The sequence below is a fragment of the Moschus berezovskii genome, chromosome 8 (genome assembly GCF_049115385.1).
Source record: "Moschus berezovskii isolate FMDL1 chromosome 8, NW_MosBer_1.0, whole genome shotgun sequence".
NCBI classification, from domain to species: domain Eukaryota; kingdom Metazoa; phylum Chordata; class Mammalia; order Artiodactyla; family Moschidae; genus Moschus; species Moschus berezovskii.
The window spans coordinates 22,478,420-22,505,603 of record NC_142467.1 but is presented as its reverse complement, the minus strand read 5'-3'; the positions used below and the strand labels follow the sequence as shown (position 1 = coordinate 22,505,603).

Below are 27,184 nucleotides of genomic sequence, written 5' to 3'. Positions count from 1 at the left end.
AGCAAGAAAAACAAGCATGGGTAAAAGAAAAGAAGAGAAACACAGCCCAGTACAGACAACCTTACTTTTCCAAGAAAAGTTTCAAATTCCAAACTGCTTGGTGTCTAGATTATTAAAAAGAGCTCTCAAGATGTTCAGATCATAAACTGGTTTCTTTAATGTGCTTAGAACTGTTTCTTTGCAACTATTAGAAAACGTTTCACTTTTGTTTAAAACAAAGCCCCATTTCATTAGACTCCATTGTCTTTGAATTCCATTCTATTAAGTGGTAATTGTTCATTTCTGATATCTGAATCTGGTGCCAGAAATGACTGCAAGATCAAAGGTACATGACTGTGATGACTTCACAGAGAAAAGGGATTAAAATGCACACTGGAGCCTTTGGTTTAATTGCTTATTGAAGCATATTTATGCAGAAGTTTAATGATATAAAATCACCTCCGGGTGTGTGAATAGCATATATACTTTAATTATTATATTTAAAAGTCTGTCTTTTGAAAGCAACTCTAAAGATAATCGACATTTTAAGACACAGGGTTCAAGGGAGCATGTATCATTCAATAATTCATATTTTAAAATGATAGCTCAGAATATACATCATACTTCACCTTTTGGGATATACTGACATTGACAAATAGCAAGACCTACATCTCCAATGAGAGAGTTGCAAACATTTAGTGATCTCTGTGGATGTCTAATTAGAGTAATTCAGGCCCCAATTATTGATTTTTTGGTATTATTTTGGCAATATAACCCACACATGCTTATTTGTCTGCTTGCATTTGCTAGATAATCATAGTTGGAATATCCTTCCCTCTTCCTTTTTTTTTTTCATTTTTAACATTATAAATGAAAATACTGTTTGAATATATTGCCAGAGGACTCATGGTGTCAGAGTATGCAGCATTCTTAATATAAAATGGATATATGTGTGTATGTGTATATGTGTGGATCTAGTATGTATTACTAGGGTTTACACAGAAGATTCCCTCAGGGAGTCTCTAATAACCCATCGAACAAATTTAAATGCATATATGCCTGTGGCTCAAAGTTTTCTTTTTACTATTTTTTTGTGTAATCCTAACATCAAGTTTGTTTCCTTTTTGTTTATTTCTCGTTGCTCGGCTGGCCTGCATCACGCGTTGTGCTCTGCAGCAGTTCTGTTCATCCTGGTGATAATTACAACACTGTCCTCTTTCTCTGCTTCTGCTCCCTTATTCTTTACTTTTCCTATTTTTCTTTTCTTCCCTGATCTGGACATGGCAATACTGATGAGAACAAATGTTCCATTAACTCTTTTCATTTACATGTCTTTGATCCTTCATTGATTTGGGGGAAATAAAAGTGTACAAATGTTATACTAACACAGATTTTATTAAGCTTTATCTGTCATAAACAGGGTAACAAAAATAAATTTGGATAACCACCATGATATGATTGAATATGAATGTTTGATAAGACATCAAAGAATGATTATGTTCCCTGACTCCCAAAGCCTTTAAACAACAAAATATTAGTGTATGCTGTAAAATACATGTCTATAGAGTTAATAAAATACTGCATTCCCTTATTAAAAGGCCAAATAAGAATTACTCTAGCATACTTGAGAAAACAAAGTAACCTTCCAGGACTTCTCCATTTACCCCAATCCCCTTTCCACCACTCTGGGCCCAGGAGGCTGATGTCCCAGACTGCATCTAGCACATTCCCCTGGGCCTCCGGCTTCACCTGGGCCAGTGAAGGCACGGGCAGAAGTAGAGAGAGTCAGAGAAGAGAGGTCCGGGTATATTTCCCCTCTTGCTGGGCCAGAGGACGGCAGAGGCTGCCTTCCCCTAGTGAGCAGCACACCCCCTTTTTGGTCCTCTTTCCAGTGACATAGATCTTACTGTGCTCTGATAAATTCTCCCTCCTTTTGCTCTTTCAGACCTACGTATGGTAATAGCTTCCAGGTTGGAAGCCCTAATGTACTTCACAATTTCTTGAGTTTACCTGATCTCTCAGTTCAGTTCAGTCGCTCAGTCGTGTCCGACTCCTTGCGACCCCGTGGACTGCAGCACGCCTGATCTCTATTCATCTGAAAATAGACCCTTTACTAAACTTTCTTCCATTACCCTTCTGAGTTTGCCACCTGTTTTCCACTAGATCCACAGTAGTAACTCTAGATCTAGAAGTGTGGTACACTGCAGGTGGACTATCTCCTTAGGGGGCATTCTGGAAACTTGTGGGTGGCAATGATTGAGCTGGTATTTTCCTGGTTGGCAGATATGCTGTGGTGGTGGTCTGACTCTTGCGACCCCATGGACTGTAGCCCACCAGGCTTCTCTGTCCATGGGATTTTCCAGGCAAGAATACTGGAGTGGGTTGCCATTTCCTTCTCCAGGGGATCTTCCTGACCCTGGGATTGAACCCAGGTCTCCTGCCCTGCAGGCAGATTCTTTACTGACTGAGTTACCAGGGAAATCCCAATACGATATGCTCTATATCCTATTATATGTGGGGCAGTTGTACACAACAAAGAATTGTCTGTTACCCTATCCCACCTTCAAATGCTCCACTGGACATTCATGTGTATGAAAAATCTTTTTAATAATCATCTGAGTCAGAACTAACTTTGTTCTGCAAACACAAGGTATTTTTAATACACTGAAACACAGATTTTTTTTTTTATGCGCTGAAATTCCCAGAAATGCAATTACTGTGTATGGTGAGGGAATGTTTCACTTTGTTTGGTAGGGAACTTTCAAAAATCATGTCACCAGTGACAGTTCTGCTCTTGTGACCTGGGTTGGAAATCTGGCACACTGCTTTCTCTCAACTCACTCCAGTAAAAAAAGTTCTCCTCATCACTTCACTAAAATGCTCTTGTCATTGTCATGAATAACCTTTAGATTGCTAAATCCAACGGTAACTTCTTAGCTCTCAACAGGGACGCAGTTGATCACTGCTTCTTGATAAACTTCCTCCCCTTCCACAACCCTGGACTTTCCCTCCTATTTCGATAGCTGCTCCTTCTCAGGCTTGGTTTCTGGTTCATCCTCTTCTCCCTGCTCTGCGAATGTAAGAGCGTGTGCTCAGTCATGTATGACTCTCCACAACCTGATGGACCGTAGTCTCCCAGGCTCTTCTGTCCATGGGATTTTCCAGGCAAGAATACTGGAGGGGGTTACCATGCCCTCCTCCAGGGTTCTTTCTGACCCAGGGATCAAACCCTACTGCTACCGTCACCTGGGAAACTCGAATGAAAGAGTACCATGGTCCTTTTTCTAGTTCTAGCTCGGATCTCTCTTCTGATTCCAAACTTGCATATTCAGCTACACTCTCAATATTTCTATTTAAGTGTCTGATAAGCAACTTAAAACTAGCCCCAATCTAGTTCTCCCCATCTTCAGCTGGTGGCAGCTCAATGCTTTCCTTTGCACAGAATAAAGTTCTGGAGTCACCCCTGAATCTTCTCTTTCTCCCATACCCCACTTTCAGTCTACCCGGAAACACTGTTGGCTTAACTTCCACATATAACCTCCAACCACCTCTTACGGTCCAATGGCTGATTCTAGCACCATCATCTCTTGCCTTGATCACTGCAGTCACCTGCTCATAGCTACCTGCTTCTGTCCTTGCCCTCCCTTTTATTTTCAACGCTGCATTCAGATAGATCCTTCAGAAGCATAAATCAGGTGATGGCACTTCTCTGTTCCAAACCTTGTGTGAACTCTCATCCTAGTTGGAGCAAAGCCCAGCTTCTCCCAGTGTTCCACAGGGTCCTAATTCCAGTTTCCACCAGGCTCCATTACTGATTTCCTGCCATCCTCTTCTCACCTCCCTCCTTCTCGTCTTATTTCTCTGGTTAACTCCATCACTTTTTTCAAATTTCTGCTCAAAATCTGGTCTTTTCCATCAAGAACAGACTTGTGGTTGCCAAGGGGGAGAGGGGAAAGGGGAGGAAGAACTGGGAGTTTGGGATTAGCTGATGCAAAAAAATCATATATACAATGAATAAACAAGTTTCACTGTATAGCATGGGCAACTACATTCAACATCCTGTGATAAACCATAATGGAAAAAATATGGAAAAGAATATATAAATAACTGAGTCATGCTCCTGTACAGCAGAAGTTAACACAACATTGTAAATTAACTACCCTTGAATAAAATAAAATTTAAAAAAAGCTAGTCTTCTCAAGGAAGCCCACCCTGACCACTCTATTTAATCTTGCTCCTGCTCCCACCCATCTCCTGATCGCTTTCTCTTCTTTTATAAGATCAATTAAGATGTTGGCTACTTAATGTCCCCTTTCATCAGATGCTAAAGTTTTTTTACTACGAGGTAATACATAGCCTAGCCCACTTTTTATTGTATAAATTGAATATTTTCATTCAAAGAATTTTTAGGAAGATACTATATGTAAAAGTAAGGTTACAACAACTTATTCTATATTATTTATTGAGCAGGCACTACACTGTAATTTACATACACAATATGTTTGAAGCTTCCAACATCCCTTCACTACAGATATAAACCTTCCTTTTTAAATTGGTGAGATTAAGTAAGTGATCCAAGGTCATGTAACAAGTGACTGAGTCTGCTGGTTTTGCTACTAAATGACTGTGCAACACAGTATACATTTTTGGATAGAACTAAAATATTTTGGTCAGAAATCATACTGTGAAGTGAGTATGGGCTGCATGTGAGAAGCTTATTATTTATGAACCAGGAACATAACAGACTAAATGGGCTCTTATGGGACATGGCTGAACATCATGTTAGGGTGTGTGCTTATGCCTATTGATGCCAGGGTGGATGAGGGCTTGGGAAAAAATACACCTTAAAGACTCCTCTTGTTCAAATTTACTCAGATTTCATATTTTATAGCTCTCTTTTGCTTAAAAATGTCTTACTCTGTATTATTACTACTGATAAATGTTTAACTGGATACCTAAGGACCCCACTATAAGACTACTTCTTTCCTGAATAATCTACAGAATATTGACTGTGTCTCAGTACAGAACAAAGCCAATACCTTTCCCCACCCTGTGATTATTTACATATCCAAAATAAAGAGGATGGTTAATAATCATTTAATGAATTCTGAACTACTCTACTAACCAATTTGGTAAAAGTCTCTCTACTCCATTCTACCTCTGACCGTCACCCCTAAATCATTCAGTTTCCAGGATTCTGGGCTATAAACAATTTGATGAGAGTTATTATAAAACTCTCTTGTGATTGGCTAGACAGAAGTCAGATATAATTCTGATATTAGCATGCATAAATGCTAAGTTGATTCAGTTGCGTCCAACTCTTTGTGACTTCATGGACTGTAGCCCGCCAAGCTCTTCTGTCCATGGGATTCTCCCGGCAAGAATACTGGAGTGGGTTGCCATGCCTTCCTCCAGGGGATCATTCCAAACCTAGGGATCGGACCCGCATCTCTTATGATTCCTGCATTGGCAGGTGGGTTCTTTATCACTAGCGTCACCTTTCAGGAAGTCAAGCATACTTCAAAAATTCACAATTCATAAAACACGGTAACATCCACTGCAGTTTAGCTTTTGCTTTGTTTCCTTATCTGCATCAGGAACTGGCTAAATAACTTTGAAATCACATTATAAGCTTAAATTTGACCACAGCGAGAAGCTGTCTCAGAGAATTAGAAAGAACATCAGCCTTTGTATTAGAAATCTTAGCTGCAGTCCAGGTAGTGTAATAAAGTGCAACTTAAGCACGCAAGTCATTTAATCTCCCTTGACCCTATGTGGGACTTGAAGCAACTGCATCCAGAAAAGAGATCCATCAACTCTAGATGCCTTAGGAAATGGTTATAACAATGTACCCATGTTTATAAGAAATTGGCATTTTTTCTTTTTCTTCTCAACTTTTCAAAATTAAGGAACTTAAAAGCATCTAGGTACTTCCCTGGTGGTCCAGTGGCTAGGACTCCGCACTCCCAGTGCAGGGGGCCCAGGTTTGATCCCTGATCGGTGAAGTAGAGCCCACATGCCACAGCTAAATATCCTGTGTGCTGCTAGGACGACCTGGCACAGCCAACACAAACAAACAAACAGCATCCAAATTTTAAAAAATTTTGTCGAAAAAATGAAAGCCAAAATGTCATTAAAGACTCCAAACTTGCAAAGATTTCAGGGGCAGGCTGAAATTTTAGAATCCCCCAAGAAAGGAAAGAAGAGAGAATTCTGGGTGATTAATAAGATGATATAAGTAGGACTGGCTGTATAATTTGCAGGGCTCTGGGCAAAATGAAAATGTGGAGCCCTTGTTAAAAATTTGCTAAGAATTTCAAGATGGGGACAGCACAGCACTTAACCAGGTGTGGACCTCGGGGAGCAGGGCCCTGTGTAACTGTACAGGTCACACACCCACACCGCGGGCCCTGGTTTTAGGGATACGGGCATGAGAGAGAAAAAGTTTTTAGTTTCTATCCCTGAACAAATGGATCATGGTTACCAAAGTGAGTCACTGCGGTCAGAAAGGTATCTGAACTCTTATCCAAAACCCATGATTTCCCAAACTTACCACAAGGAAAAGTCCAATAAAATATTTTTAATAAAATATTTTTAGTTAATAGGCCCTCTTTCATTTAATGGGAATGACTGAACGGAATTCTTTTCTGGGGCCACAGCTGACACTCTCAACTTTTGAACAACCATGACCAGCCTGCTGAGAACCAGCAGAGAAAGGAATCACACAGCGCTGATGACTACTGACTACACTTGGCGGGCGTGTGTGCTTTTCGCTTCAGTCGTGTCCGACTCTTGTGACCCCATGGACTATAGCCTGTCAGGCTCCTCTGTCCATGGGATTCTCTAGGCAAGAATACTGGAGCGGGTTGCCATGCCCTCCTCCAGGGGATCTTCCTGACCCGGGGACTGAACCCCAGTCTCCTGCACTGAAGGCGGATTCTTTACCCACTGAACCACTAGGGAAGCCCAGCGACCTCGCCTGCTGGTATCCAAACCCCCTCCAGGCCGCCCCGCGACTGTGGCCAGTGCTCGCCACCCCCTCTGCCTGCAGCTCCGCACAATGTCTACACCCGCAGGCATCCCTTGGTCCTCTCTCAAGCACCTGCTTCCCCACCTCAAAGCTCTGGAAGCTGAATTCAGTATAAAAACAGGTCATCAGGTGGCCATCCGCTCAACTTCCCTCTCCCCGCTGCTGCTCTGACTGCATCTGCGAATCCTTCTGGTTCCCAGCCCATCCCCCTTCCTTGAGAAGCTTCACCATTTTATCCCCATTTTATCCACACGTCCAATCTTTTCCTTCTTTAAGTGTTCCTCCTTGGCATATAAAACACCTCAAGTACTTTTTCTACCTCCCTCCTCGATCCTAATTACAGTCTTCTTTCTCACTCTTCACAGTTCATTATTTGAGGAAAGTACGTCCACACTCTCCCATTTCCACTTCCTCCCTTCCTGGCCCCTCTCAACCAGGGCTGCACTTGCCCTCTCCTCCCTTCAGCCCATTTCCTAATTCCTGGTTCCTCAAATGGAGCTGTTTTTTTTCTCGCTGTGAAGCCCAGCATGAACCGTGGCAAACCCCACATGAGGAAATGCTGGTCGACAGGATTCCAAATCAGCCATGAGTGATTTCATGTCATTGAGGAATATGGGCAAAAATGAGATGGTACCAACAGGTGGCTGCGATATTAAATTCTCGATTTGAGAAGGGAAAATTCTTCAACCTGGGTCTCTGGAATAGAAAAACACCCTTGTAATGTTTTGAGAGAGGCAGAGACACTCTCTCCATACAAAGGGCAGAGTGTCCTTGCCCTGCTGTAAACGTTTTAGCAGCTGTGGAAACTTTCAACAAAATTTACTTCCAGCAACTGAACACGATGTGCGAAAACTGGGCTTTTCATCGTGGAGACTGAAGCACTCACTAAAGAAGCGGGGACTTGGAGGCACAGCCCGGAGCTGTATGGCTCCTTCTCACAGCTCTGCCTGTGAGCTCTAATGTGGTTTTCCATCCTCTGCCGCACGCCACTGCACCTCTTAAGAAATCATGTATCCTGATTTTGAACTCTGCACGACAGGATGAAATATGGTGAGGGAACCCAGGTATGCATTACACCTCTTTCCCCCTAGAGCACGGGGGAAATGATCCAGTGGGCAAACATGGGCATCCTCCCAGATCTTTGGGGGTTAAAGCTCCACACACACATGGAGAGTGACTGCCAGTTCTACACACACGCCCCTTTCCTGACCGTGCTGGGCATTCCTCCTGAGACACCTAATGTGCTTCACCTTAAAATCTTAACATCCACAAACGCGCCCAGCAGCTCTCAACTAGTGTATTATATACTGAGAGAAACTCAGGCCATAGGAACTAAAACTTGGCCCAAAGGAGCTCCTTCTTTCCTTCTGCTGGGCAATAAAATCCCAGGAGATTTCACTTAAGAATTCTGGCTGTAGCAAGTACGCATTGCTGCCTCTGATAGGAAATGTTTCATTTGACCAAGCGCCCACTGTGGAAATGCTGTATGTGGTACTCGGTCTTATGAAACCTTTAAGAGTTTACAGCAGTTAGCTTTCCTTCATGATAGAGAGAATTCATAATTCTGATTCAACCAAAGATTTCCCGTGGGCATTACTTCATTTAACAAAAGCAGCAGATGTCTATTTATGACAGGAAGTTTAACATGCATACATTTTATAAAGAAGTTTTAAGTGTTCAGTTTAATCCGACACGGGCTGATCGTGCACCGACTATGTGTAAAGCGTTAATTTATCTTGTGAGTGTCTGTGGGTTTGGCCTGGAGCTTTTGTCCTCAGATATCTGCACTTGTAATTGTTGAGGCCTGTTTTCACTACAGTCTCTCTCAATCCTCAGGTTTCAGATGTTTCCTTAACTTAGAGAAAGTGTACTTTTTTGAGAAAGGAATTAATTACCTACTAAGGAGCTTGTATACAGTGAAGGTTCAGACATGACATTCATTATTCAGAAAGTATGTGAACCTCAAGTTGTAACACTTTATGTCACAAAATGAACATCATTTGATTGATGGAAGAATAAAAGGTATGTACTTTCCCCCTCTATAATATGTGGGCAAACAAAATAATACATGCAGAGTTATTTCTCTTAAATATCTGGCAAGGCATATGATTGATTGTTAGGAATTTTTTGACTTGGTTAAGACAAAACTTAGCCAAATGTTAAAGCATGGAAAATGTTGATGTAGGCAAAGCGAATATTCTGATAAAGCTGTAACATCACCCCAGCGCACAAACATGTTGAAATCTTACCGTTAGGTTGTCATGCACTCTGCTTCCCTGCAGCGAGCATTAGCTTTAACCCTTCAGTGCTGCTGCTGAGTTTCATGTTTAGGGAGAGGGTGAAAGCTTCACTCAGGAACAAGCTTTTACTCGGGTGATGAGCTGATGAGCGGCAGTTTACGTGAGAGAATGGCCGTCTCACCCATGTATCTGATCTCAGTTAAAATATATCTGTTTTATAGTCAATCCTCGTTCAGAAGGAGACTCTCGTTTTTGCGAGCGCCTGGTGATTTGTGTGGACTGTGTGTTTAAGAGATTGTGTAAATTCTGGGTGGGTCACGAAGATCTTTCTCTTCCTCCTGTAAACTTGCTACCTCCGAATGAACTTCTGGATGGCACATCGTTTCGATGACATAACTTCAGCAACCCTGAGGGTTTGCTTTCCAAGTGAACGGCCCTCGGAATGAGATGGCTATTTTCTGGGTTTGCCTTTGCAGTGTTGCTGAGAGAAAGCCCTCACTGAAAGGGTTAAGGGATGTTACTGCAGCAGTTATCAGCAGACCAGCCATCTACCTTTGGTACTTACAGGAATTTTATGGCTCTTGATCATATTATCAAATTCTTCATTAATTTTTTTGTATTTTTCTTCAGTGCGTGGGGTGAGTGCATAAGAGGAGTCGGGGTCGGGGCTTTCACAGCCTTTGTTCTCTTTCTTGTTCAAGGCCTGCCAGGTTCAGAGAAATATCAAGAGTAAAAAAAATGAAGGGTGTTTTGAGTACTTACACACAATCTTTGCCTGCTGATCATTAGATCAATATCTTCGTTAATTTTCCTGTACTTGTCCTCAGACTCAGGGCTGTGACCTACTGAATCGTCTGCATCAGGATCTGGGCTGTCACAGCCATTAAGGCCCTTCTTTCTCAACGTCTGAAATACATAATTTGGAAAGTTCAAACCTAGACAAAGGCTGTAAAAGACATTCAGGGGTGTCAACGACGTTCAAGCTTGCCAGTATTTTAGGTTATTACATGGGCTATATTACACGAGGGTAAAGCAACTGTACAGAGAAACAGTGAGTCATTTCAACAGTGCACTCATTACTACTCAAGAAAAAAAAGTAAAAGGGAAATATTCCTTCTGAAACCAAATTCAACGAACAAAAGATGGAAGGGTCGAAGTTCTACGATCTGGAATGCATGTGTGCTTCCGATATCTAGTGAGAGACAATCACAGAAGAACACAAGGGGGCAAGTTGCAACACTATTTTCCCACAGAAAAATTAGAAGTTAGGGCGTTACACAATGATTTCTGAAAATGCGATCATGACAAAAGCAGAAATGGTGGAAAGAGATCCCCGGTTGGAGTTGAACACAATGACTGGCACTAAAAACGCCCTGCACCCTGCCTCTGGGTATGCACTTGACAGCAAAAGGCGGTAAGAGAATCCAGCTAACATTCTCCCCAAGCACCCACTGAGAATGTTTAGACCCTGTGATCAAAAGGAGAATCACCTTCGTTTACTCTGGTTAGAGTTCTGTATGTGAAAATTTGTACCGAAATGGATAATACTGCGAAGTTGTCTGCCTGAACAGAGGCTGAAAGAAAAGTCAACACAGCTGAGCGGAGAGCTTCATTAGGAAGCAAGAAGTGTGTGTTAGTCGCTCAGTTGTGTCCAACTCTTTGCGACCCTGTGGACTGAAGCCTCGCTGTCCACGGGATTCTCCAGGTAAGAATACAGGAGTGGGTTGCCATCTCCTTCTCCAGAGGATCTTCCTGACCCAGGGATCAAACTCAGGTCTCCTGCATTGCAGGCAGATTCTTTAGATTCTTTACCATCTGAGCCACCAGGGAAGCCCTAGGGTTTCATTATCATGAGCTAAGTAAGGAAGTCAAAGAACACTGCAGAGAGGTAACCAAGTCAATAACTACCAAACTAGTACAAGTTCCTCCTGGCTGCTGCTCAGGAGGATCACCCTGCGACTGCCTCCTGACACACGAAAGGGAAAACTCAGTGCCTATCTGCAACCTCCTGTCTCCTGAATGTACATCTGGTCTAGTCTCAGCTGTCACAGAAGGATAAATACTCATATAACACTGTAACAGGAAAAGTATGAGTCAGGAGTCCTGAGTTTTTACTTTTTTTTTCTTTTTTAAAAATTGATGGTTGTCAACTTAATTGGACACAATCCGAATTTACAGAGAGAGTTACGTTTTTAGAGATTATAAAACTTCTGATTAATCAATCACACAGCTTGCCATGTAAACTATTAATAGACTAGAAACTTTTCTGAATTTTCCCAGTACTACCAAATCATTTCCAAAGAGCTGTGTACCTAAGTGTCTCTCATTAATGGAAAGTTCAGCAGAGCTCATCTTTATTAAAGATCAAATTCACATACAAGTAAAGCAAGAGCTGCGACATCAAGCTAAGGAATTCAAAACTGAGATAACACTCCATTTTTAATTCATGCAATTGGGGAAAATAAATAAAACAACATGAGTTAAAAAAGGGGTGTCAGTCTTAAAAATTTAAACTCCTTGGCTCTTATTGATGTGTAATACAAATGTAATGCTTTAAAAATTAGTTTGAGGCACTAAAGATATTCACTTAAACTGAGAGCTACCATTTTGAATACATCTATGATACACTGTGGCTTTGTAAATATTTATTAATGTTACAGTGATATAATATAACAAATAAACATATGGTTACAGCTTATTATGTGGTAAAATGTCTGAATATTAAAATGAATATTTTGACACATGATGATAAAATGTACATTTAAAATCTTGGGGAATTTATAATTGGTGGGGCCACCTGTCCCCCATCATGGATCTACAGCTATCATTTTTCACCCAGAATAAGTACTTCCAGAGGGTTCCTACAATAATACTATTGAGGATGTCACAATATATTAGAATAATAACCTCCTCTGCTAACTTAACTTCCTATATTTTAAACTCTTTTATTGGCATTATCTCAACTGTAAAAACATTCTTCCCTGTGATGACTATTTGTATTATGATGTGGTTCCACTTTGATCTCTACATGTCCTTGAGCTTTTAAGAATAATTTCTGAGTGTCTTGCATCATACTTCGTGGATTTTTCATAAAAATTCTCTTATGCAGAAAAAATATGTAAGATCAAGTACGTATTATCTGATTTTTTAAAAATTTATCTACTGATATTTCTCTAAGGCATGTTAAGAATATTCTCATATAAACCCCTAATTTAAAGTCTTATCTTTTACAACATTAATTTGTAGTCTTATCTAGATGGTAGAATTTTCCATGTGCACCCGAATCTTTTACTCAATAAATCTTCTTGTGAAAACTATAGTTGTTTTGATGTGCAGATTTTTGACAACAGAACGCAAGGGTTAGGAGAAGCCTATCAACTGTCATTACAATCCATCTGGCACGTACATGTGTGCTAAATATTCTTACAAAGCTTTCAGGGGTAGATACTGTGTTTGGTTTATGAAAATTCAAACATCAATTACACTTTATTGAAAGATCTCCACAAATATTAACTCATTATCTCTCACAAATCTTCCATGAAGATTTTAGGGAAACCTGATGCCAGGTCTCAGGCCAGCAGAGCCCAGCATGATGACCCCCAACGCCTCCTGCCAGGACACCAAGGGGTCACCATGCCTCGTTGATGCTTTCCCACACTTGTGAAGCGTAAAGTGAGAGACGTGGAAGAGAGCTCTCCCACTCACACAGAACTGCAGCAGTGGACTGGACACCGAAAAAACTAGGTAGAATTTTTAAAAAATTAGGCTGTGGGAAATACTAAAGTATAAAAATACGGCTAAAATATTGATACTTCTTAGACGTCAAATTTTAGACCAAGTGGGAACGCTTGTTGTTCAACAAAACACTTCTAAGTTTATAGACTAAAAAATGAATTCGATCAATAGCTCCTTTATACCTGAAGAATTAACAAAACAAGTGGCATGAAGTCACACAGGAAATGCAAGTGATGGGAGAAAGACAGAACAGCAGCTTTCTCCCAGTAAATTCTTCCTGTATCTGACTATCTCGTCCTACAATGAATATCACCACTATTAAAGTAACAAAATATCTCTACCATTTACTTTTCATTTTTAAAATCTTCTATTTTATTTATCACGGTACGTTAGTTTCAGGTGTTCAGCAAAGTGATTTAGTTATACATATACAAATATCTATTCATTTTCAGGTCTGTCTCTACCATTTAAAAGCACTTATAGTCTTATTTCAAGTTAAACATTTCAATGTATGGCAAAACCAATACAATAATGTAACTAGCCTCCAATTAAAATAAATAAATAAAAAAAATAAACTGTGTTATTTTAAAAAGAGTGCATTCTGAGACATACAAACACAAAACCCAAGAGCATACTGAGTTCCAAATTCCCATAACCACATAACCAGAACATTGAAAAAATTGTTCAAAAATATTATTCTCGGCTTAGAGCTTGTAAAACACATTTCTGCCAAGAACAAATGATTACGGTGGAATTATAAAGCTCTGAAAATGGAAGAAATGGCACAAACTTTACCATAGTTTGAATGTGAAACCTTAAGAGTAGTCTTATCCTTATTATATAAAAAATCTACAGCTGCTTAATGATGACAAAAGAACTGCTATTAGATTCAGTCAAATCTGTTTTTATCACAGTAATAAATAGTTGCTATTAACTAAAGGGATTACCAAATGGATAAATAAGCATTATTCCTTATGGCCTTTTTCTAGTAAGATCAAAATTTCTGTTGCTGGCCTTTGAAAGCGTCTCTGATCTTTTATAAATGTGACTGGTCAGGTAAGGCAGGCACTTACATCATTATTCTTTCACAGGGGCTAGAAGTCCTGTATGTATTAGTATATATTGTAAATATCTCTTGGCTGACTATGTTTTGAAAAGATTTATTCCGTATGTCAAGATAAGGCAAGATATCTACTGAAACCACCAGCATCTCTTGCTGCGCATCTGAAGAAACTTCCCTCAGAGAACTCTGTAAATCTGGAGTCAGCCTTCCATGTGAGAGTGACACTTGTGGGGTAGATCAAGTGACTGCAGAGGCTTCTGGGATGTTTGCACAAGGCAGCGATTGTCATGCAGTGAGCTGAGAAAAGCCTTTTCTTAGAGAAGTAATCAGATTGACAGAAGGTGACACACTCCAAACAATAAATGGAAAAAGGAGTGCAGATAGGTAATCCAAAACCACGTGGACTCTCCCCTCCCAGACAGGTGGACATATGGACCCTGCATTCTTACATTTGTTCGCTGGGAAAACTTGAAATACATAAAACTGATGGCAATAGGTGACAGGTGCTTCAACAATTCTAATGAAAGAGATGTAGGGAACAGATTCTATTTCATTACTGAAATATAAATGAAAAAGAATGCCACGTGGAGCTCTCTTTTCTTGTCTTAGGCATTATGTTATCAACTAGAAATATTCTTTTGTATACAATGATTAAAACTGGCTCCCCTTTCTTATTTCTTGTTAGTAGAAAATAAATAAATTATTGGCCTTTTTTTAAATTAAATGCAAACAGTATATTTTATGTTGATGCTATTTAAGTAAAATTCAGCTTCTGTCAGAGACCCACCATCACAGATTAAAAGCTTCCAGTCATTCAATTTTTTTCCACGTCTGCAGCCTTAGTCCTCAAGAATGTGTATTTCCATCATCTTTCTTTTTCTGTGCCTCCCCATTTCAGAGCAGATATTTCACATCTCCTTGTTAAAAACTCCAAACCTGCCAAATTATTAATTTTTTGCTAAAATTAAAACAATCACCCTTGCCTGCACAGCTAACTTTACCCTTCAAAGGGCTGATGTGTCAAGAACACATGCAGGAACGTTTACTATTAGTTCAGTGAACGTCTTGTTCACACAATAGTCAAGGAAAAAAAAAAAAACAACTTCGGAAAAATAGCTTCCGTTTCTCTGATAGTAAATCATTTTTGTGCTTGTCTGTCACAGTTTCATGAAGACAAGTGCCTGCTCTTCGCAAGCTGAAAAATCTTTAGAAAGCAGCGAGTCCACACAGGCACAGGAGGCGCAGCTGATACGAGACTGCCCACCAGTGACATTTCTGAGTGCGGTTCACGAATAACCCTTCCACCCTGGTGCCGATGCTTATGACCCTGCTACTTCCAGGCCCTTCAGTATCCAGTTTCCGTGGAGTGGATGCTGCCCAAAGGACTGTGCTCTGTGACTCCATTTAAAAAACATTCAGCGAATAATTCCAGAGAACCTTCCATATGCCAGATACTGTTTGGTGCACTTTTTTTTTAAAGAGAAGTAGGCAATACAAATTCAAACCGAAAAGCTCTGACTCAACCTATAATATTCTGTTTTTTGGTTGATTTCTAGCACAAATCACTTAGGCTGGGGGAAGATCAAGTGCCAAGAAATTCCTCCACAGGTTTTAATAATCAAAACTGTAAGCATTGTCTCTACTCTCGCTCCTTGTTCCATAGTTCTTCTTTGTTCTTAATATAGAAATGAAAAGGCACATTAAAATACTGTGAATTCAGTACAATTGGTAGGTAGACTTTAATTAGACAAGCAAATCATAGCTAGTATAGAGTATGAAAAAATTAAATTTTACCCCAAATTATCCATTTGTGGTAAAAATTTTCATGAAAAATAAAAAATACAAACCTTAATAACAGTACATTTCTCTAGATTATTAATGCTGATTCTAACCAGATATTAACGCCTACTGGGGAAAGGCTGGGGAGAGATGGGGCATCTCATTGTTTTTGCTTTTATTCCTTCCCTCAAAAGATAATCTTAACATCGGACTGGAAATTTTTTTCACTGAATACTTTTCCATCTTTAAATAGTGGAAGAAAAAGACTGATTGAAGATATGAAGATTTTTAATGTACAGAACATAAAGGAATATCCACCCACTTCTCCTAATGGCCACAAATGATTTCATATAAATATTTCGATGGTGATAGTTCCTAGTACTGATACTCTAATGCTGATTGAGACTACCAAGGACTACCTGGCCCTTTCTCATGCCTTCTAGAAGGGAGGATAATGCTGTATAAACACTGGCCTTTCACATTTCTTGTCTTGGCTCAGCTGAGCTCACCAACTGGAATGACCCCAGGGAGTATTTGCTTCCTGGATGCAGACAGTCCTCCTCCAAGGCAGAGCTGACACAATCTTTTTGTCTGTGTAGACTTCTCTGATCACCAGGGCTGAATTAATTTCTCCCTAATTCATGCACTCATTTATTGTATACATTTTTTTCCTATGTGTTTTTATCACAAGTTATTATTTATATGTTTGCCTCCACTGCTAAATTGCTTGGTCGTTATAGCACCTTTCTTTATTTACTTTGGAAGTTGCAATATAGAGCAGAGTCTGATACACTGGAGGTGCTCAATAAAGGCTCACAGAATGAACAGAACACATATTTCCGCTTCAGTGTTAACGTGTGCAGGTTTCATGGCTGGAGAAAGGCTACTGTGTTGGTTGAAGGAAAAGACGGTGGGGGGATCTAGACCTCCTGACACATATTACTAACTGCCATTATGTCAGGTGTGGTTTGTGATCCTCTGGATGAAAGGATGCTTTTCCTGAATATATGACTAAGACAGTCTGTTCATATGTTTTATTTACATGCTTTTCTTCCCCAGAGTGAACTCCTGGAGGTCAGGGATCATTTACTAGTTATCTTGTAACACTAGGGCTTAGCACAAGGTCTGCGTGGAGAAGCTTAATAAATGTTTGCAGCATTAATGACAGACTGGATGGATGGACAGAACAGGAAGAAATGGTCACATGCTCAGTGTAGGATTTTTGCAGCTGCAGTTTCTTCACATTTTATATTATTATTTCACACTGTTAAAACTCAGTTATTATTGCACTCTTTTCAAGTGACTGTTATGAAGTGACTATTTTCTGAAATGTTCCGCTTTTAACTTAGAAAGCAATGCAGTACAGGCATAATTTGTACTAGGAACGAAACTGGTTGTAAGTCATGAGGAGATTTATATCATTAAACACTTACAGTGTGGTGTATTGGTCTACATGTGGAACGTCAGAAAAATGAAGCATTTGTGAAATCTTTAAGGGAAAAAAGCCATAAGTATGTAATCTCAGTGATGAAGTGAATAGGAGGGAAAAAGGCGCAGAGAATTCAGCCCACAAGAAGAAACAAGGGTATTTTAGGCAGCGCGTATAAGGTTAGACGGAGAAGGCGATGGCAGCCCACTCCAGTGCTCTTGCCCAGAGAATCCCAGGGATGGCGGAGCCTGGTGGGCTGCCGTCCATGGGGTCGCACAGAGTCGGACACGACTGAAGCAGCTTAGCAGCAGCAGCAGCAGCATAAAGTTAGAAAAGGAAAAGCAGAAAGCTTAAAGAACACCAGGGAACTTCTGGGAATGTGAGTCAGATACTATAAATCTGAAGTGAGCATGTTTCAAAATTCTTGGGCAAAGTTCATCTTTTTCCCTATTCCTGGATGCTGTTACATGTTCTCCCTGGCTTTGACATTGGTCTTACTCTGGGCCAATCTTAGCCTGGAGGATTCATGGAAACTCAGGGTGATTCTAGGGCCAAATGATTCAGGCTTCCTCAGGATTGGTCAATGGTTTCAAGTTTCTAATGAACGTTTCTTCCACCACACCTCCTTTGGAACCTGGCTAGGCATGGGTCAGGAGGCTGGCCTAGAACACGATGGAGATGAGGAAGTTTGGCAGGAAATGTCTCCTGACATCTGAATCCAGCAGCGATCTGAAGTGAAATATGACACCGGGAGCATTTTAATATACAGTGATTAAAATGCATGCTAAAATGTGCAGTTAATCCTAATAATCTCTTATAAAGCTGGAATACAAAATAAAAAAGCTGAAATACAAAGGATCAAATTGTAGGTGAGTTTGAAAAATGGAGGATGCTAGTGATTTCTTAAATAAGGAAGGAAAAGATAAGGCAGAATTATAAATTAAACAAAGGTTGAGAAAGAGCGGAGAGGAACACAGGAACAAAGGTCAGGAAGCAGGATTTTTGAAAGTAAGAAATATGAATGCAGCTCATCTACTAACCTTTTTGGACTATGGCATTTTACTTGCAAATAGGTTACAGGGGCATAAAAGCAGATACTGGGGGCATTGATTCTTTAAAAATAACATGTTGAAGCATCATTTATAAACCATTAATGACTTATTTTAACAAAAGAAGATGTATATATTATCTTGAGTAACGACAGTAAGGTCAAATCATTATTTTTGTTTCTCTGTAGGCTCTTATCTAGTAAATGCCTTTTTATTCAAGTTGGGCCAAGGCGTGATTAGTCATTTGAAACGGGAGTAGTCTTCACTGCCTTAGTTATCAGTCAGCTCAGGATTGTACTTAGCCATCATACTTCCTCATTTCTGTAGAGTTCCCATGCTCTCTGCTACATCATTTATTTTTCCACTTACATTTTTGCTTCCAACACCTCCTTTCATCCATTCCCCTCCCAACTTTCCTTTCCTAGCAAACATCACACTCAGTTGTTCAAGCTGGAGACCCAGAAATCACCCTAGATTCCACCATCTCTTGCCTCAGCTATTGTTTTTTTCTATTTGGTCTCCCATCCTGAGTCTGTTCCCTGACCCACCTTCTGGTCAGTCATTCTTCCTTCTTTTGGCAAGGTCTGATTACAAGGCAAGTCTATCTGTTCTTATAAACCATGGCAGCTCCTACAATGTTCAAGCTGCAGACCCAGAAATCACTATAGATTCCACCATCTCTTGACTCAGCTGTCGTTTTTTTTTTCTACTTGGTCTCCCATCCTGAGTCTGTTTGTTGCCTGACCCACTTTCTGGTCAATCATTTTTCCTTCTTTTGGCAAGGTCTTATTACAAGGCAAATCTACCTGTTCTCATAAACCATGGCAGTTCCCACCAGCCTGACCTACGAGTTTTCACTGCAAGCCCTCCACCTGCCTCTCCGGCACTTTCCTCTCTTCTCCCCCAGCACTCCAGGTTTTGCCAAGAGGGAACTTCTCACCATTTCCCAAGCTGGGTAGGCCTCTTAATAATACTGTTTAGATATGTGTCATTCATTCTTGTCTGGAAGAGTCTTGTTTACTCCTTCCCTCTGCTACACAAACCACAGTCATCTCAGGACATCTACTGCCTAAGGCATCCCATGCTCTGTGAGGCTTCTTCCTAACTCTCTGGGCACTGAGAGATTTCCATCTCTGTACCTCTAGTCCCCTGGGCAGCAAGGGGATCAAATGGGTCAATCCTAAAGGAGATCAGTCCTGGATGTTCATTGGAAGGACTGATGCTGAAGCTCCAATACTATGGCCACCTGACGTGAAAAGCTTACTCATTGGAAAAGATCTTGATGCTGGGAAAGATTGAAGGCAGGAGGAAAAGGGGATGACAGAGGATGAGATGGTTGGATGGCATCACCAATTCGATGGACATGAGTTTGAGCAAACTCCAGGAGACAGTGAAGGACAGGGAAGGCTGGTGTTCTGCAGTCCATGGAGTCACAAAGAGTCGGATACCACTGAGTGACTGAACAAAAACAAAGCCCCTAGGACCCTTAATTTTTTACATTTTCTTATCATACGTGGTGTTTCAGATTGTAATCTATCTTTTGCCATATCGGCTTCACTACTTGATATTGAGTCTGTTAGGGCTGAGTATTTCTGATGCCTGACAGAGGGTCTGATTAATGTATGTGGGGTCAATATATGTTCTCAGCAACTGTTCATCGGATGAATGAATAAGCAAACAAACTTGACAGTCATCCTTTCTAACGGTGACAGACTAATTGAAATGAGTTGGGTGGTCTCCTGAGGTGACGGTGTTATTTATTTGTTTTAATAACATCAGTAAGTCAAAATTCAAGGAGCACAAGTTCTGGTCGGTTAAAGCAATCTCTGTAATTACTTCACGACTGTAGCACAGCACATCCCATGGGAAGCAGAGGGAAGAGTGGAAGTAACATAAAATATTGTAAACGGGACCCAAAGGGCTTAGGTTCCTTTGTGGTTTGAACTGCTGAGTCTTAAGCATCACGGGCTGATCCTTTTCACAAAAGACGCTCTTGTGTCTTCTGGCTATCAGTGCTTTAAGTTACCACCAACGGGACACAAATGCATTGAGAACCAAAAATACTGCAAGAGGTGCTTTTGTGCACTCCCTTCTCTGCTTCCCCTCAGAAACAAGGCACTGCATTTGAAGTAAGCCGAAGGATCTTCAGCAGTTGGGATCTACAGTTCAGCACTAACTTATCAGAAAAGCAGAAAGTTCTGGAGCACATAAAAGGCAACACAAAATAACACTAGATAAAGCGACTTGAGGTTGACATCTGATCGACTCAAGTTCTGACGATTTTGATCACACCTAAGAATGGTACCTGAGGCAGCAAACCTCACTTTTGAGACAGTCAGGCACTCCCAGATGAAGGGTAATGTTGCTTCTTTCCCTCACATCACCCTCGCGCCCGGAGCCTCTGCCAGGCTGCAGAGAGGAAAGTGCTCCAGTGGGCTTGGCCCTGCCCCACTCTCTCTTGGGCTAGCCCTTGGCCAGATGGGGAAACCCTCTCTTTGCCATTCATTCTCACTGTTGTATTAATAGTTGCCATGTCTTCGGTCACAGACTGGCCCAACACCCACCAATAACAGACTTTTCAGTCTGGGATATCACTGAAAATATTAAGTTGTGGTTTTTTTTTTTTCTATTCCTCAATTTATTAAATTGTGGGGAGAGAGATTTTCAAGGACCAATTCTGGATTGTGAATATAGATTTTATTTATTGATGGTGTCCTTACCTTCTTCCCATGATACCTGACATTTTTTTTTTTCATTTTATTGCAGGCAAATTACCTTACATTAATATATTGGTTGGTTTTGCCATACATTGACACGAATCTGCCCCAGCTGTACATGTGTTCCCTTTCTTTAACCCCCCTCCCACCTCCCTCTTCCCCATATCCTCCCTCCAGGTCATCCCCATGCACCAGCCCCAAGCATCCTGTATCATGCGTCGAACCTGGACTGGTGATTCTTTTCACATATGATAATATACATGCTACAATGCCATTCTCCCAAATCATCCCACCTTCACCCTCTCCCACAGAGTCCCAAAGACTGTTCTATACACCTGTCTCGTATACTGACATTCAAACTTGCTTTCCTAATTAATTTCTCTCTCTTCCCAGTATCTCCAATGAGTAACAATAAGCCATTCTCCACTGAAACCTCTCAGTCGAAAAGTTTTGATTTTGGTTATTCTATAGAGTTTGGATAGTCATGCTAGGAAAGGGCCTTTTACACTTCACCTTTCCAGTTAGCATACCCCAGGAAGAAGAATCTAAGTACTAATTCTGAGAGCTTTGTCTGGATCGGTGGTATGCCATCCGAGACTAGTATTAATCACTGTGTTAGCACATGCGGCTCAAGCCATGTACTGGTCTGACTTGACAAAATGAGGTAGAGCATTACGGGGACTGCAATACGTGAGGCCCAGAAACTACGTCTGCCAGGCAAGGAAAGAGTCTCAGTGGGTTAGAACAAACCTCCACGAGAGCAGGGACTTCTTTTTTTAACCTCTGTATCCACAGCAACTTGAATGTGCCCAGCACATGGATAACACCCAGTAAATATTGTCATTAAAAGAAGAATAACAGAACCCAAGGCTGCAGCACCAGAGGTTCTTATTTAAGATGGAATCACAATGGGATCTGAAAACACACAAGCAGCAGCTGCGAGGTCTGTGTTCAGGGTGTGGGCTGCTTTCATCCCTACCAACCACTCTCTCTAACTCCACACGTGAATTTAAATTATAAAAGGGAAGAATCATGAACTACAGGGTTAATGGAATTAATGTCTCTTTTTTATGCTTCCTCAGAACTCTGTGACTAATATTTATTTTATAATGTTCTTGTCTGTATTTTTATTTTATTTCATTTTCTAGACTGTAAGATTCTTGTAGACAGGAAGTGTCTCTTGAGAGCTTTTCTTCTCTACCAACCAACTCGTGTGGTAGATAGCACAAAGTTTCAAGAAGTTCATTAGCTCTTCTGGATGGGGGTCATATATGAGAATACCTCTAAGGAGAGCCGGCTGCTGCTGCTAAGTCACTTCAGTCGTGTCTGACTCTGTGTGACCCCATAGATGGAAGCCCACCAGGCTCCCCCGTCCCTGGGATTCTCCAGGCAAGAACACTGGAGTGGGTTGCCACCTCCTTCTCCAATGTGTGAAAGTGAAAAGTGAAAGTGAAGTTGCTCAGTCATGTCCGACTCTTAGCGACCCCACGGACTGCAGCCTACCAGGCTCCTCCATCCATGGGATTTCCTAGGCAAGAGTACTGGAGTGGCTTGCCATTGCCTTCTCCAAGGAGAGCCTGGTCACTTATAATAAGAAGGTTCAGAAAGATTGGGCTTCCCTGGTGGCTCAGATGGTAAAGAATCTGCCTGCAATGCAGGAAACCTGGTTCAATTCCTGGGTCTCATTCTGGAGAAGGGAATGGCTACCAACTCCAGTATTCTTGCCTGGAGAATTCCATGGACAGAGGAGTCTGCCGGGCTACAGTCTATGTGGTTGCAAAGAGTCGGACATGTCTGAGTGACTAACACTTTCACTTTCAGAAAGATTACGCAAAAGCCAGTGAGGATCCAAGTTTTCCATTTCCTTTAACAATGACCCTTCTCTCTCTCCTTTCAACAACAGTAATGTGTGTGAGGTCTGTCCAAGGCTAGCAACCTTGGTCTCCAGCCTTACTCTTATTTCTTGCCTTTTTCAGTGTAGAATCCTCTGGATCTTGGTTAATGCAGTATTAATCTTTTCCTGTTATTGGGTTGATATACTTTCTGCTTAACAGAGAGTGCCCAAAATATAATGTATGGGGTGGTCACTGTCCAGGGACTGGGCTGGTGGGAGCACCAACCCAGTGGTCCTCCAGTCGTGGGAGAATGCCACGGGACTTGTTAGTCCCGGTGTGTGGCCGGGAAAGCAGGGTGTATTCCCAAGTGAATGACAGGCCAGCACTAGTGGCTGGAAGTCAAGACTCAGGGAATTTAAAGGCTCCTTATATGTTTCCAAGGGTCGTCCTGGAAGCAGACTTGGTTTCACTGAACGTTAGGTTTACAGGATGCTGTCAAATGGTCAGGGAACAAATCTCCACCCGCACTCACAGCAGGCGTGAAGCAAGTGCCGCAGACCAAACCTCCCAATGCACAGCAGCACACTTTCCATGCCCCTTCCTTTCTTTTCTGCACATGAGTTTATTTTGGTTTATACTTCTTATCTCTCTCACCACATTAAAAAGTACTTGTGGGGAAGGGAAGAGTCTAATCTATTCATCTTCTACAGCTGTTATGTCATTACCACAAACCGAACATGTGGACCAGTAATAAGTGGTGGATTTTACATTCAATTACCCTGGGTAGGTGTCTGATGGAAGAAAGTTTGGTAAAACTGTTTTTCTCAGTAATTAAGAAGCTTCAGGTAAAAAGGTGCTTAAAAATAAAAGCACTTCAAAATCCTCAGGCAGTTTCTCCATCCCAGCCTTTTGCTGGATTTATAAAATACACTAATACCATTCGGTGTGCTGAGTCTGACTCTTTGCGACCCTCTGGACTGTAGCCCACCATGCTCCTCTGTCCATAAGTTTCTCCAGGCAAGAATACTGGAGTGGGTTGCCATTCCCTCCTCCAGGGGATCTTTCAGATCCAGGGATCGAACTCATGTCTCCTGTGTCTCCTACACTGCAGGCAGATTCTTTATGGCTGAGCTGCTGGCAACCCCCCTGACACCATTCTAGTCTCTTTAACTTCCCACCCTGCAGCCCCATCGTGGTTCCGTCTGCCAGGCCACTGCAAGCCCACCTCAGCGTCCACACAAGACTGGATTCCCGGAGGGCAGGGCTGTGCCTGTTTTCTGGGAATCCCTAGGACCAAGCAGAGTACCTGGCACCTAGAAATTATAAATTAATATGAATTTTAAATTCATTAATCAAAGGGTCTCTATTTGCTTTCCTAACAATATAATTATTTCCAGGTGGTGCCAGCAAAATAATCAGAGTATCTATAGAACAGACATCAAAAATGCCAGTAGCATTTCAGAGATTGGACCCTTTGTTCAACTTTCCACAGGGACGTGCCCTCTAGTTTCCTGGCTCATTTGTTACTCGGGGTTGCTATCTCCTGGACTCATAGTGTAGTTCCTGCTATTCAATGGTTTTGACATGAAGGGTCCTTCTCATTAGTGTAGACTATTATGAATTGAAGGTAATAATTAGAAATAAATAGGCCATAGGGCATCTACAAATGGATTCTGAAAATACCTAATACACATTCCATTGTGGCAAACTGGGATCTTTTCTTCTGGATTGAACATTTATAAATAAAATATACTTCATGAGAAATATTTTAGAGAGTCTAGCATTCAAGGGCTGATAAAAGCCTACATAGGATGCCACCTTATCATTTTATGTGCAAATTAAAATTGCTTAAATTTATGTGATCAAATTAATGAAAATCAAACATTTCAACTCACTTTTCTTATGCTATGAATATTATCTATATATGAACCTGTGGCCCCATAACCTTGGACCGACCTGTAGTTCATAAAAATCACATTTCCCATGATGTCATATATGACACAGATAAGTAACATTTTTAGGTTTTGTATTCAGTCACCGTGGACTTCACACGATGCTACAAAGGCTGGAGAGAGAATATTGAGAAGTGAAAACCAGAAAGGCACGGAGAGTTAAGTATTTAATGGAAGTAATGATAAGAATGAGCGCGTATGAATAGGTGACAGAAAATATTGATACACACTGGGAGAAGAGAGAGGGGAGGGCATGAAAATAAGTGAAAGACACAAGCTGAAGGTGTTGTGAAAGAGACAGGGAAAAAATAATCAAGTGAGCACATCAAGTGATCCCTTGGTATGTGAGCTGGCCTCTCCTGGCGTGTGGGCTCAGCACTTCGTGATCTAACATAAAGCTCGATCATGGGCCATCAGCACTTTGACTCATCCTGATACTCAACCCTGGCAGCAGCTCAGCACCTGTCGTCTAATTTGGAGAAGCCAACTGGCAGCTGCCAACTGCGCAGACGGCTCCGTCCTCTGGCCCCAGACAGCCTTCTCTGGCCAGTCTGTGTGGCCTTGGGCTCCAGGCCCCTGTGGTGGGAGCTGCCTGCTTTTGCAGCCAGGATGGTTTTAATAATTTCAGCCATTATCACTGGAAATGTACTGTAACCTGATTTTTATGTTTGGTGTTTCAACTTCCGTAACTGATGAATTCTCGGTGATTCTGTTGGTTGAGTGGTGAGCTACGATTTTTCATTTGTGTAGTAGTTTCTTCCATATTATTCATTCCGCTCAGTTCAGTCACTCAGTCGTGTCCGATTCTTTTCGACCCCATGACTCACAGCACGCCAGGCCTCCCTGTCCATCACCAACTCCCAGAGTTTACTCAAACTCATGTCCATCGAGTTGGTGATGCCATCCAGCCATCTCACTCTCTGTCGTCCCCGTCTCCTCCTACCCCCAATCCCTCCCAGCATCAGAGTCTTTTCCAGTGAGTCAACTCTTTGCATGAGGTGGCCAAAGTATTGGAGTTTCAGCTTTAGCATCAGTCCTTCCAATGAACACCCAGGACTGATCTCCTTTAGATTTAGGTAATTATAAAAACAACATTTCCCCTTTTATGGCATGAAGAGGAAATTAAACCAGTCTTCCCACACTATCAAAATATTAACCTTCCCCTTAGTTGAATCTGTTCCTCACCAATAACACCTACCATTTATTGAGTATATACTGTGTTGCAGGGACTGAGCCTGTAGCTTGGCGTGGATCTGTTTTTTAATCCTCACAGCCACTCTTCCACTATGACTGTCATTCTACAGATGAAGAAAAAAGAAGGCCCAGGCGGTCCAAGAACTTGCTGAAGTCCACCAAGCGAGTTAGTGGTAGAACTAACTACTAATAGTCAGGAGCAAGCTCCAGAATTAGCTTTCTCAGCTATCTCAGGATGCTGCCTCTGCAAACTTGTCCCCTTAATAAAGGCTCCCTATATTATGCCTATGCTTTCTTTTTTTACTCTTTTTCTTTCTTTTTGGATGTGCTGTCTTCTTTGGTGCGTGTGGGTTTTCTCTAGTTGTCATGAGTGGGGGGCTTCTCTCTAACTGCGGTGCTCGGGTTTCTCATTGTGGTGGCTTCTCCTCTTGTGAAACGCAGGCTCTAGACACAGGCTTCAGGAGTTGAAGTGCGTGGGCTCAGGAGTTTTGGCCCATGGGCTCAGTTGCCCAGCAGCGTGTGGAGTCTTCACGGACCAGGGATTGAACCTGTGTCCCCTGCACTGGCGGGCAGATTCTTAACTACTGGGCCACCGGGGATGTCTGCCTATGTTTTCTTTGAACTCTTTCTCTCAGGTGAAATCAAGTGCATGACAAAGCTCACTTTTCCATAAAGGGATATATTGCAATAGAATTCAGTTTCTGATGAATGGTAACTAAAATGCTTTCCCTGTTGTTCTGTTGTACTATCCACTGAAGAGAGGGGAAGCTCTCAATAAAATCAATATTTTGGATGCAGCTACACAGTTAAAATTAAGGGGAAATTATTGAAAACCTAAGGAAAGAAAGGTGGCTTAATTTTTTTGACTTCGACACTTTTAAGATGAGGAAGGAAGTCCTTTGCAATAAAATTCTGACTGTGTCTACCTGGCTAAAATAAAGTGTAGGTTTGCTGCAATTATTAAAATAATATTTTGCAAGAAATTTATGTCTCTGTTCTTAAGGAAAAAAGGTTGCTTTATAATTTTTGGTGCCTATATTACTTAGATTCACAATCTAACTGCTCAGCTCTTCACTTTAATTTGCTTGAGTAGATCAGTGATGCCAAGTCTGGCAACTACAAGATGACATTTTTGCTGCATTTCAGGAGAGGAGGGTAGGGAAAAGAAAAGAAATGTATGCT

The 27,184-nt window shown here is 41.4% G+C and overlaps 1 protein-coding gene across 10 annotated transcripts in view; it reads right to left on the bottom strand.

The window, feature by feature from the left end:
* The window catches only part of MEF2C (myocyte enhancer factor 2C), a 180,384-nt gene that overhangs the window by 35,527 nt on the left and 117,673 nt on the right, over nt 1-27,184 (bottom strand). For 7 of the 10 annotated variants that reach the window (XM_055429053.2, XM_055429059.2, XM_055429054.2 and 4 more), the window contains one exon: nt 10,012-10,155. In XM_055429053.2, coding sequence (XP_055285028.1) covers nt 10,012-10,155 — 144 coding nt within the window. Of the gene's footprint in view, nt 1-9,814; nt 9,953-10,011; nt 10,156-27,184 lie in introns of all 10 variants that reach the window. The other 3 variants (XM_055429058.2, XM_055429060.2, XM_088838474.1) reach the window with 2 other exon arrangements.